Source organism: Perca fluviatilis, chromosome 11 (assembly GCF_010015445.1).
Source record: "Perca fluviatilis chromosome 11, GENO_Pfluv_1.0, whole genome shotgun sequence".
Lineage (NCBI taxonomy): Eukaryota > Metazoa > Chordata > Actinopteri > Perciformes > Percidae > Perca > Perca fluviatilis.
In genome coordinates, this window is record NC_053122.1 from 22466432 (window position 1) to 22480297 (window position 13866).

Below are 13866 nucleotides of genomic sequence, written 5' to 3' on the forward strand. Positions count from 1 at the left end.
TCTGTGTTTAGAAAGATAGAAAATGAAAGAAAGAGAATCCCAAAGTCTTTCGTTTGATAGGAGGAAATCTAGAGAGCATTGAAAATGTTAATGAATCCAAATAAATTATGTAAGGGAATTCATTATAAGAATTGTGTGTGTGTGTGTGTGTGTGTGTGTGTGTGTGTGTGTGTGTGTGTGTGTGTGTGTGTGTGTGTGTGTGTGTGTGTGTGTGTGTGTGTGTGTGTGTGTGTGTGTGTGTGTGTGTGTACTCATGTGTGGATGTATGTTTGTATAATGAGGCAGGTGTGTTACAGGTAGTCACGTCCGTGGGCCATTAAGAGTGATCAAAGGGTTTGTGAATGCACCCAAATGTGTGAACATCATGTGTTTTCATGGTTTTTTTTTTCTTCAGTTTTTGTATTTTTCAGTTGTTGTTTTTTTGCATGTAGAGTGCAGCAACCAACTAATGATACATCACTCCCTGCTGGTGATTTATTTTACTGCACGGATATACATGGACAGTCCCTTTTTCTTAGTTGGCTGGTAACTATTTACTTTGTATCTCTGTTATGTGTCTCATGAGGAAATCTAGATTATGGTGAAAAATCCAGCATTTCCTACTTTGTCTAAAGACGTATAAATGTAACATCCTTAAAATCCAAAATCTCTGCGAGTTGCCAGCCAAACTAAACAAGCAGCCCATCCCCTTGCATGAGTGCCAGGTAGACCACCATATTGTTCTGCTTATCAACCCTAATCTGTTTACACTCGTGTCCCGAGTCATCTGATTGTTTTCCATTACTTTGCTGCTCCTTATCCAACAAATGCTTTCCTGCCATCATAAAGTATTGGGTCAAGTACATTGTTATCTGAAGAGCCTCAGATAAACAGACATCTGAAAACAATTCAATCTGATTAATTGTGGTGATAAAGATTTTATTTACTGGTGATGGTGGAGACATTCTCATGTCTTGTGTAGGTCATATGCAGATAATTCATAATATAGGTTGTATTATTATCATTAATAATAATAATAATAATAATAATAATAATAATAATAATAAAATGATAATGACTTACATTAAGAGTATAATAGAGTAATTGTGTGTGTGTGTGTGTGTGTGTGTGTGTGTGTGTGTGTGTGTGTGTGTGTGTGTGTGTGTGTGTGTGTGTGTGTGTGTGTGTGTGTGTGTGTACTCAGTCACACCTAAACAGTTCAGTTTTATTGTCCTCTGTTCATCTGCCAACAATGTATCTCAGTATTGGTTCCCATCAGCTACTTCTTCCTAAAACACAGCATTAGCAGTGGGCCTGGCCTGTAAGTGATGATTTGCTGTGTCATATTCAGAGGTCAACATTAGTGAAAAAAAGGAGAATGAGGTCAACACCTTTCTAACCACAGGGGTCAACAAGCAGGATTAGCCAGAGTTTACTAGGGTTAAACAGGACTGTCATCAAATCCAGGGCAGAGGTCTGACACTAAACAAACTGGGGTCATGGACTCTGAGTTTAGTGTAGAATTACCAAAGGTATGTTCTCAGGGATAGGGTTTTAAAATGTAAGGGAATCTTACCAGCAGGGGGAGAAGATATTTTCTGTACACCCCTGGACTCCCTTTTATGCCAGACACCATATGACAGCTACAGATGGGTATAAAGTATCCTCATGCCCCCAATTTCTCAAATTGGATAACTACTCTCTAGGGTGTAGGCCTATATGTAGGCTTGTGTGCTGTGTATGTGTGTGTTGTTTGTAGCTGCTAGTCGGATTAATAAAGTTTAATTGAATTATTTTATACAATGACCACCAACATTCAGCTGTATTTTACCTGGAGCTTGAAAGTAGAGTACTGGCATATACCTTAAGTCTGACTTAAACAGTAACTGTGGAGAGGAGTTAGCAGGGCCCCCTGGACTCTATCTCAGTGGTTCCCAATTGTTTTGGCTTGCGGTCCTTTAAAGCAATACATAGTCATATCACAACTCCTCATCAAAGATTCAATCATTTTTTTGAGAAAAACTATAATAAGAACATTTAATGAGAAGAAATCATAGATACATGTATTTAGAAATAAACATTATTCGTCTTGTTAATCGTCTTGCCGACCCTCAAATTCACAGCTTTTTGTTTAGCTGCAGCTAAACTAACCAGCAGATGTCAGCAAAACATTACTATGGTTTTATTGTGGTATACCCTCGTTTCTTTCTTGTGTCAGAGCCTTGATGTAGTATGAAACATACTGTACAAAAATAGATAAACAAGTCAGCAATGCTTTCTAAATATGTAGCTCAAAATTGGAATAACAGAAACACTATAAAAAATAACATCAGAGAATCTCAGTGCAAAAGTATAAACTTTTACAGTGAGTGTGATCAATGCCACTGTAATTGCAGTGAAACCCCCAACAGATAATATGATTCACGTGTGAAGGGTAGTAAAAGTAATAACATAATGAGATGAGAGATATTTACACAACACATAGGCCTACAATGTTACAGTGATTTTTGTAACACATTTTGTCGCTTCTTTTTTGAGGTGGAAACATTACGCATAAAGATTAACGCAGCATATTATTGTATAATGTGTCACTATCTGCCCAGACAGATTAATCATAGTCACTGAGTCAAAATGGAACTTTCTGTTGGAGAAAGTGTTGCATGTGGTATGCTTATGGTAGTTTCATTTCTCTGTAAAAACCTGTTTGGGTTATTGACTAAACTGTTTGCTCCAAAGCTTCGACTGAAGGGCCAGGGCCATGTCAATTGGAGTAACGGCTCATACAGGGCGGAAAAACTGAAGCCTGACTACAAATGATGTGGCTTCCTGCAGAGGGGGGAAACACCATGTGAAATGTGTGAATTTGCTTTTCTTTAGTCTTTTTTTTTCTTCTTCATTTTCTTACCAATTATGACTCTCTCATTCTTCCTCCCTTTGTTTGCAAATCAAAAAGAGCTCAAAGATAAAACAGCACAGCAGACGTGAGTAGTAAAAGATTGATACGTTTATTTAAAAAATAAATCATGTGGCAATTTTATATTAATCAATCTCCTTATAATCTCTATTCCTTGTCATTATTCTGATATTTTGTACAAAATGCTGGAACTATTTTCTTTAGTATGCACTTAATTTGTGATTTCCTGAATGTTTTACTGTAACTGTATAGTGTGATGTGAAATGGGTGTGCGTGTCTGTGTTTGAGTCACTGACGTAGGTGTTTTATCATGAGTCCATAAATGTCAATTCCTGATAACAGTAATAGTGCAACTGTGTGACACATGCGTACCCACCTACACATATGCACACACATGGCCCTTTACCACACACACACACACACACACACACACACACACACACACACACACACACACACACACACACACACACACACACACACACACACACACACACACACAGTGTTTACCACAACAGAACACTGTACATGGAGCTGGTAATGTTTTCACTATTAAGATTTGATTTGGATGAGTTAAATGTCTGACTGTGAAGTAATGTAAAACAAAATTTCAAAATGTTCAACAGCACAGAATCAGACTGGCTGATATGTTTGAGAGTAACAATGATTTATGGTTCAGACACGCACCAAAAAAAAAAATAACATTCCCGCCTGTGATTTTGGTCAGACTTTTGAAGCCATTGTGAAAGTGATGTGGTTGAAGTGTGAAGGAAGTAAATGCAGAGATCGAAACTCTGGACCACAGAAGAAAAACATAATAAAACCTTTATCACTTGATGCATGAGCCTTTAGGACTTCGACAGCATGAGGAATTGCATTATTTTCACTATTGGATAAGTATGATGATAAGTATGATACATTCTTAACTAGGTTGTTAGGATCTTATGATAGCTTTTGTGTGGACGTTACTTCCAGTGAGTGAACCTCAACAGTATCTCAGGGAACTCAGGGTATCTCTGGCATGGGAACCAGAGAGCTCCTCCCTGGCTAAACTTGCACGCAGACCACAAAGGTAGTTTTTCTTCCCATTTGTGAGGCCTAAAGTTTCAGGTGAAGAGGAAATGGTCCGGTGTCCTTGCAAGTTACAGGATGAGTGTGATTTTTCCAGTCAACAGTCCAAAAGGTCAAGGTCACCCACTCTTTCCACAGAACCTGATGCCCAATCTGCTCTCTGATAATGTGTTGTAAGCTAGTGGTCCCCCACCTTTTTTCGCTTGTGAGAATTTAATACAAAGCCATGTCTACTTGCAAACACTTGTCACAAATTTCATGTCGATAAGTTGTTACCCGTTCAATCGAAAATTGAGTTTTTAAATCTGATTGTTTCAGAGACCTGAAAAAGTAAAACTATACACTATTTTACAAGAAAAATAGAATAGACATGATATTATGCAGCAAATAAAAAATGTTTTTTACTATCTCTGTAATCATCTGGGGACATCTTAGATTATCTTATGATCCCTTTTAGGTGTTTGTTCAGTTTGATGTAATTTAAATGAATATGATATTTTTAAAAGCTGGCCAGATTCAGTAGAAATAGATTTCTGTAAGTGCGTCCTGCAACATACTGTATGTAGCAGCCAAGAGATAAGAATTGTGTGATAACGGCTTCCTCTACTACACCAGACCAGTGATAACATCGATTTCTCTCAAACTTCAGTTGTAGCTTGCTCTTTTTTTGCGATAAAAAACAGAATTGAGGTCTACAATGGACCAAGCATTGATATTGTTGACTGTTCACTTGCTCACCAAAGCACATTTTATTATTGTGTACATTAATAAAGTCCTGTATGTAATAAAAGTTTTGAATCACAAAAGAAGTTGTGTCAACTGAGTTTAAAAGGCAGAGTTTGTGAATGTGCCACTTCAGTGTGTGAGCGTCAACTGTTACCTGTGAAAATGCAATAAATATTCATTCATACTCTGTTTTGTCCCTTTGACATATCAGTGTTTGTCTTAGGGGCCATTCTTCCTGTGCACCTGTGCTAGTACTTCCTGTCTCAGTCGCCCTCCGCTCTCCTCATCCCCCCCACCCTCAAACCGCATCCTTCACACTGTCACAATAATACTTGAGAGAAAAAAATACATTACTCTACAGTCACAGACAGAAAGACTACAACGCATAGGTGTGCAAGTGAAAACAACAGGGTCTTCCCCATATCTACCCCTCAGTATCATGATAGCTTCTATCATTTACAGTACACAGCAATGCAGTCGAAAGGGGTGAGAAACGGTCAGCGGTTTACTTTCACATTCATGCCCTCTTGCATGTGTGTGTGTGTGTGTGTGCGTGTGTATGTGTGTGTGTGTGTGTGTGTCACTCCTGAATATGCTGTAGAGATCTCTGGGAAGGATAGTCGTTTGTTGGAGATGTGTTCTGTTCCTGGATGTGATCAAAGGCCCGCATGTAGTGGCCATTGTTCTGCTGGTAATAGTACACCAGTTTTCTGGCAAACACTGGCTCCACCTAAAATGAAATTAGGTCTATGAAATATGCCTGTGACTGCTGAAGCATGTTATCCTATTGTGTCCTACAAAGGAAGAGCGCAGTACCTAAAGAAGCAGTGATCTAGAAAGATGGTTTGGTGGCTAGCATAGGCTACTCCGTAGCCCACCAATGATTGTAATGCCTTCATTGTATGTCTTTTCAGGTTCCCAAATTTTTTTTATTATCATAGAACCTACATAATACCTAAAATATGTATATTTGTTTCAGCATTCTTGTGAATAAGTTTTCATACATTTATTTACTTTATTGTGATTATTTACAGTCCATTAATATGAAAAAAAATGTATCTCTGTTTTGCTAGTTGTCTGTCTGTTGGACTCGACTATTTATATTTTCATTGAATTCAATATAATTAATTTATTTACATTTTAATACATTTAATGGTAGGTTAACCACACTGAATTGCATGAACTGAAATAGCTAAGCTAATTAGCCTTAGTAGGAGCTGTTTAGCTTTAGTTTTAGCTACTCATCAGCTAGCGTGATATAGGGATCTTGCTTTAGCTGCCCTTAGCTTTGTTTTGTAGTAAGTGCAAATTTAAGAAAGTGTTTTCACAGAAATTACACACATTTATGGTATAATATGTGTAAACAAAGAAATAGATTCAGGTCTTAACTTACCTTAATGACTTAATATAATTTTGACATGCATTTTTCATATTGTAAGACAGTATTGAAGTCTCTAATGTCTTAAATTAAGTATTGCTAACAACCATATTATAAGGTTGTTAGAATGATAAATAATTAAAATATATTTCACCACCTGAGAATGTAATAGCTCCTATGCTTTAAAAATGTTTTCAATTACTAGGTAAAGCTTTGTAGTGTGGGTACCTGTGCTGTGATCATCTTCCTCGGGCGCTGGGGGTCGGGGTACTCGTCTCCAAAACATAGCACCACCTGGTGTCTCGGTAAATGTCGGCCATTATGGGCAAAATCTTGAAGCTCTGGTAGAAGAGGAGCAAGAAAAGAGAGGACAATGAGGTGCATTACCCACAACAAATCCACTATGTGCTACCTGTCACACAACACTTTCCCTAATCATCGGGACTTTTCTGGAAACCACTGATGTGGATAATGGAAATGTCATTGTAAATTGGCAGAGAAAACTCCATCTTGTCAAATAGTGTGGTGGACCACAGGAGGTGGGTGGGGACTTCACATACTTTGGCCCCTTGCTGAGAATGTGTCTATAGATTTTTAGTGCTACTCAACACTGCGAGGGACTTACCCAGCTGAAGCACCAGTAGCCTTTTCTTCATCACTATCATTAACATCACAGCCATTATCAACATGACTACAACCATCGTCATACTGTAAATAGCTGAAGCAGCATGGTTATTAGTGCATTACTTATTCTAATCGCTTAAAGAGTTTAATAAGCAATCAAACCCAAATCCATTATCATCCATTACCAAAGAGCATCTACACAATACAGTGTACAGTTGGATTCAGTCATGTCATTTGATATTTTTTTGGTCAAAATGTTAGACTCTTACTTGCAATATGAACAAACATAATACAATGGTGCCTCAAACTATTGGCTTTAACCATTTATTACCATTAAAGTTGACTCAACACCTGTGCTGGAAAATAACTAAGTACATTTAGCCTAATTTATTACAATACTTCAGTACAATTTTACTTTACTGGAGTCCATTCATGCTACACTTTATACTTATATTTTACTAGTGAGGAATGTGCTTTTGACAACACTGCATTTATCAGACAGCTTAAATTACTAGTTACTTTGTAGATTCATATTTTACACACAAAACATATGATTGCCTATAAAACATGATGCATCCCTATAGATCAAACTACAAAACTAGTAGTTCAAATTGCTGCATACATGATAACACTTTACCTCAGAGGAGAAGTTATAATAGTTGGCAAATGTGCATTAATAAAGTTTACCTTTAACTTAAAGGTCCAATAGGTAAATCTGACAGCTAGCGTTAAAAATGGTTACTGCAGTCCAAATTCAAAATACTGAAAAGAGTTGTTTCCCCCAGCCCCTCCTCCCCAGCGTCGAAGTTCATGGGAGTTGCCAGGTTGAGAACGTTAAACCCAACGTCACACAATGCCAATGTTAGCTTGATGCTAGTCTCACATTGCCGTCTCACATTACTCCACAGCGCAGCGGAGTTGCTCGATGCTGCTATGTTGACGGTTATAAAAGCCTGTGCTCTCGCGGAGCTCTGTACCCGGCTGACAGTTACCTTTTATTGACTATACTGTAACAACAACGACCGCTAAAAAGCTTTGTGCCCAACTGACAGCCGCTTTTTCTCGGCTTAATGTCACAGCAGCAACTGTTGGTCGGCTATGCCCGCTGAACAGTAGCAAGGGAACAATTTCAGCACGGGGAAGTTGTCGGTACTACTACTTCCAGACCCGTTATACAGCTTGTCTTTACACTGTAAGTCAATACATTACACATTATGGTTGCATGCCGGTTCATAAGAAAGTGGGAATCATCTTACTATCCAACATATCATAACCTTGAAGCAGGCAATGGTAACGTTAGCCACAATAACATAACATAAGGTTATATACATTGCAAAGCCGCGACCTGTAGAGAACACTGTGTCCCAATCCAACAATTCAGGCTACGGGGTGTTTTGCCAAAGTAAAATTGCATGTTGCATGCGGTTTCTGGCATGTGTTATGGATCCTACGTTAGCAGTTAGCGTGTATTAGCATGTCGGTGTTAGTATCAGTCAGGATCACTTCACCGGTTGTGTCTAAAAAAAATTGTGAGTAACTAATTTTATTACTCTATGTAATTTAATGTGAGCACATGAATGTTGAAAATGACTTTCCCTAAGTTAGCCGTGATATAAATGAATGAAGCTCAACGCTGTTGACCTGTTAAGGAGGAAATAGTCAACTCGGTGTCCTTTTAGGCTCTAAGCTGTCTCCATCTTTTAAATGCATCTCCAATATTTACCCGTGGTTTACCTCGTCTCTGGTTATAATGCAACCGTTTAGAAAGATGGCGAGTTTTATTTATTTATTTTTTTAGCACGGGTTGAATTAATCTATCTCCGTTGATCTTGTTTTTTTGTACGCTGCTTCCATGGCTGTACTATAGCGCGATGGGTTTGCGTTTTTACAGGTATATCTGGCAACCTGGCCCGGCTGTCAAAATAAGCAGTTGATACAAACACACTGGCCAAAACACAAAAAAATTCCATCATGGAATGGAAATTTCAAAAGGAGAAAATACTGGCTTTAGCATTGTTATCAGAAAACATAGTATTTCAACTTAGCATGTTTCCTTCATATCTGATGAGGCATTGTGGTCATTTTTTGATTAAATACAGTCAATATTTTACATATTGCACCTTTAAGGTAATATTTTAAACACAGGACTTTCACTTGTAATGGAGTACTTTTATTTTATGATATTACTACTTTTCTAACAATATACACTTAACAAAAGTATTTTTAATTACAGGAGTATTGTATTGAACCGCATCATATTGCACAGGCATCATTCTGCCATTGTGTCCAAACCTGCAGGTTTGAATAAAACACAACAGAAACATATTAGTGCTTACCAATAAGGAATTGCTGGGTGTCAAACAGTTTGCATGGCTGCTCCTTCTCCAGCTTGTTGGGTTTATCCATATATGGAGCCAGAGGTCCTTCCCAGTACACTCGTCCCTGGCAGAGGCGCTTAGCGTATAACCCATCAGGTGCCATCCACAGAAGCACCCCCTTCTCCAGTACATTAGGAAGCATCTCAGCACCCTGCCTCTGAGACTCAGGGTACGGGAATGGAAAAAGAATCATTTCTGCCCCGCTGTGAAGCTTGTCCTCTGGGCATGGGGAAGAAGAGGAGGAAGAGGATGGAGAGGATGAGGAAGGAGAGGTGATCCGACAACCTTCTGGGCTGGTGGTGGTAACCTCCTTCACCAAAGACTCTCTGTAGTATAGGGACACATGCAGGCTGAAATCTGGAAGAAAGAGACGAGCATTTAGCTGATGGATCCTTGTAGAAAACAATTTGAGCCTTCCAGCCTGATTAGATGGAGGCCCTGAAATGTCAATCTTAAATAAAACATAATTCTCCGTAATCTTGGCATGCAGAGTATTACTCACTTCTCTCATTATTCCAAGAATCTTCTTAACCCTTTTTTAAAACTATCATCATGTGATAGATTAAAAAGAAACTACCTGCATGGCCTGCAGCTCTGAGTTCAGAATGGGGAAGTAAGTAGGTGTTGTACAAAGTGTTTGTAGTTTCTTATCTATAGTTTCTTTTCTTTTCAAAATAGTAAACAAGCATGTGAATGAATGTCTGTGTGCAATTGTCTTTAAATGAGCCCGAGATGATTCTTTACCTGTTATGGCATTGTTTTGGTCAATTGAATACATGGACGGTTGGGACTCTGAAAAGTAGGTGTGGAAGGAGAGCTGAAAACCTGTGGAAAATAAATTAAATAAATAATGGGTATTGAATGTCAAAGGGAATTCTGCCACTTATTTGCAGGGATTGGTTTTCTTTATTCTTGAAGTGGAATATATATTTCAGTCATGCACAAAAATAATAATCAAAATAATCTCAAACAACCAGGTCTTCCACATAAACAAATTTGGCACGTTTTGCTGCACGGACCACTGATCAGTAGTGCATTAGTAGTCCATTTTACTTCTGCCATCTCTTCAGCCTGCACCTGCTTTAGCATCATGGGAATTATGCATGTACAGTATGTCCTTTCAATATGATATAGTTGAACAGTCTGGTAATTTCAGAAAAGTACATCACTTTACTGTAATGTAGCCTTTAAAACCAGGAAAAAAACACATATCCATGTGTCATATCCATTATGATATCAAAAATGTAAAACAATATCTAGCCTCATATATCGATGTCGATATACTATCGATACATTGCCCAGCCCTTACTTTATATGGTAATTCTTTACCTTGATATTGCAGTAATGATTAACACTATTAAAATTAATAGTGAGTCTTCTTCCACTATAATTGGTGCTTCCCAATTACCTCACCTGATTACATCCACGGGGTTTATCTATCACCCAAACATAACTAGCTAAAAGGTTAGCGACACAACTGTCTCTAAACTTGGGGTGGTGTAGGTTTTTTCCTCCTTAAAGACCTTAAATTCCACTGACATTTTAAATTACCTAACAACAACCTACAAGTCACTGATACTACCCTATTTTGAACATTCTATGATACTACCTTAGGACCTGTTAAAGGCTCAGTTCATAGATGGATCAGAGCATTACATGATGAAACATATAAGCGTTATTACAAACTCTGTTTACATTTTCGGAGTCAGTAAAGTGACTATTCCATCTATCTATTCCCTCTATCTCTAGTTTTATAATCCTGGCCATATCTTACCATTTTCTGTGTGTGACCCCGGCCAAGTACGACTGAAAGGGGACGGGTAGTGGCACTGACCATACTGCAGCTCTGCATGTGGCCCATGGTGATGTGGAGGAGGAAGAGGTTGTTGTTCTGGGGGTGAGTAATCCCTCCAGTCCCTTCTCTCCTGAGAAACCATATAGCCGGATACCTGAGAAAGAACCACGGGGATGGTCACTCGGAGATGATGTCATTAAACCAAGACACTTGCAATCAGCAATGCTGCAGATTAATATGCTTGGACCAGTCTATAGCATGCAGCAGCCACAAAATCAATCTGCTGACCTGGTTGTGCATAGACGTATATGGAGGAATATAGCCAATGGCGTTTACAGGTGATGGTGTCTCCTCTACACTCATTTTCATTCCTGTAAATGTACAAAACCAAAAATAGATTTGTTAAATAATTGGTCCACAATATTGGCCATGCTGTGCTGTGAAAACTATGCATCTCCATCACACAAAAAAACAGAACGAACATCTTTGAAAATAATCCAGGATCATAACATTGCTTTATTGTGCAGATTAACAATAAACTGAGAGTATATGAGACACAATATTCTGTGAACCTAACTAACCTAATTCATGTTGGCAGGTTCAAAGTGTGAATATGTTTTGTCCATGTTTTGTGAGGTCCTGCTATTTTTCATTTAAGTGACTTAAAGTGATGGGACGGGGTGTATTGCAAAGTAAGTTCAACAGAGGACTGAGGCTGAATCTTGTTGATTTCGATGTGTTAGCTCAGATAGCAAGAACTGCTCTGGTGTGACAGAAACTGTTGTATGATGGCAGAGACTTAGTTATGCAAGGCTGGAGGTCGCCTGGTTGTGTTATGTGCACCCTGAGCTTAGTAACCGAAGCCCTCTAAAAAAAGCACTACGGCCTTTTTGGTACATGCTTTGGCTTCCTTTGTGCTTCCTGCCTCATCAGAAACTACTGCAGTGGTGCATATGTATGTGAAAAGTTGCCTATAGTCTATAGGTAATAATAGTAATAATGGTGTGTAAAATGCAGATATGCAAATGAGCCATTGCTATGGCACAGCTTCAGATTTTACAGTTTATTATCACATTCCAGCCATAATCTATTTCACTCACCTGTCACATCATGGGTGGCTAAATGTAATTCTCACAGCATTTTTGATGGATGAAATGTACATACACTTACCTCTTTTGGCTGCTTCTGGAATGATTCTGTAGACTTTATAGGGGTCTGAGATGTCTAGCTGGCTTCTCTCCACTAACTCATCAAAGTCATTGCTTTTATTAAGAGCACAGCGTAGTCTTGTTTTCCATGTGGGGGGATCTGGCTTGTCGACTCCTTCCTTATATTTTCCCTTAAATAATGCCCATGCCTGAAACAATCAGTGAATAGAGTAATTTACACTTCCTTTTTAGTCATACCTATGTTAAAAAAAAAGTTTAAAAAAAGTAAACAAAATCTGCTTTTTAGAATAAGTACTACATTTTGTTGGTAATTCATAAGCAATAGGTTGTTTATTTAAAATGCTACTGTTAGAGGCTTCATGTGCAGTCAGTGTGAGAGGGTAGATGGGATAGTCTGACCTTGAAGAGCGCAGCATCCTCGTCTCTGTTATAGTCTTGTTTTCCTGCATGTTTCCATGGAATCCTAAAGATGCTTTTTTCATCATTTTCCCAAATCAGGCCAGGATATACCCTGCTGTCAATCTGATCAATCAGCCATTGCCTCAGTTTGCCGTTGCCACAGCTGACTGACATGCCACTGTCCTCATCTAGGTTCATCTCTGCAAAGAAACAACTCGAATAAAGCAACAGTAGGCACAGTAAGGGGAAGTAGTTAAGTGAAATTCTACTTTTTATATAATGTAAGGTTCACTCATTTAAATTAACATGAGAAAATAAGTTTGAGAAGACAGTTGATTAGGATTTTAGGTTCAGCTTAAAACTTTTTAAGTATCACATTTTTGTTTATTTTATTTTTAATTATTTTATTTTAGTCAATATCGATTGGTGTTCTTTAAAAAGCTTGACACAATTCTCGACCTTTTTACACCAGTACCAGTTTAGATGTTACTGATCATAGTGCATATCCATTTATATATTCACTTATACATACATATATACATGCATGTGCCCACATGTATAAAACATACACATAATTAAGAAAAGAGAAAAAAAGACTATTACGATTTCTAGTTAATATTACTTTCCAATTACACTTTCTTTCTTTTCTTCTTATAGCTAACTCTGGTACAAATAAACGAATAAAATATGAAATAAATGAATAAATAGCCTACATAGAAACACAAGTCATGTAACATTAGCTATAATTTAAATACAATAGTTTTAACACAATACAGTGTATAGTGGAATATATGCTAATATAAGACATATTATCAAGTGTTGAAACTTAATATAATCAGTTAAGTAGGACATTAATTCAACTTTAATAATAAAATGTAGGCTATTTAGTGAGCCTACCAGAAATTCTAAGTTGGGGTAAATTGGTAAAAGTTTCCATTCGTTGAAAAGGAGCTGCTGCCGCTTACCGTTGATTACGCGAGCTCTCCCCGCTGAAATCTGTTTTGAAGCTCTCAGTGTCCTATTCTTAAATGTTATCATATCTTGATTTGTGTTTACCGGGAGGAGCCTCTCGTGCTCTGAGAATTTCAAAAGGAGATGCGCAGCAATCAGGCGCTCATTTCTGTGAAACTCTGCGTGAAACTCGGAGCCCACGCAGCACCGTGGTGGGGAATCCCTCTAGTGACACCCTGAGCAGGTAGCGGGACGGAATCCAATACAAACATATCCCCCCCACCCCCCCACATATTTTTTGTTATTCTAAAAGCCTACAAAGTGCAACCTAATTTCCAGTGACAACTGTTAACTAGAAATTTCTATAGAACTTGATTTTGTTATTGGGGAAAGATTGAATTGAGGCATGAGGAACCAACGTCAGAAGAGACATTGTTGAATCTGAAATATGTGTTTTAGGCTACTTTAGTATTACTGCCCTC

General features: G+C 38.2%; 1 protein-coding gene across 1 annotated transcript; it reads right to left on the reverse strand.

Moving 5' to 3' along the window:
* Window positions 1-377: 377 nt before the first annotated feature.
* irf4a (interferon regulatory factor 4a) lies at window positions 378-13533 on the reverse strand. Its single transcript, XM_039816279.1, has 9 exons — window positions 13399-13533; window positions 12434-12633; window positions 12036-12222; window positions 11154-11236; window positions 10845-11019; window positions 9815-9895; window positions 9029-9427; window positions 6297-6409; window positions 378-5420 (listed from the first exon to the last, which is right to left on the reverse strand). The coding sequence occupies exons 1-9, from the start codon at window positions 13469-13471 to the stop codon at window positions 5271-5273; spliced, it is 1461 nt and encodes a 486-aa protein (XP_039672213.1). The 5' UTR covers window positions 13472-13533; the 3' UTR covers window positions 378-5270.
* Between the last annotated feature and the right edge of the window lie 333 nt (window positions 13534-13866).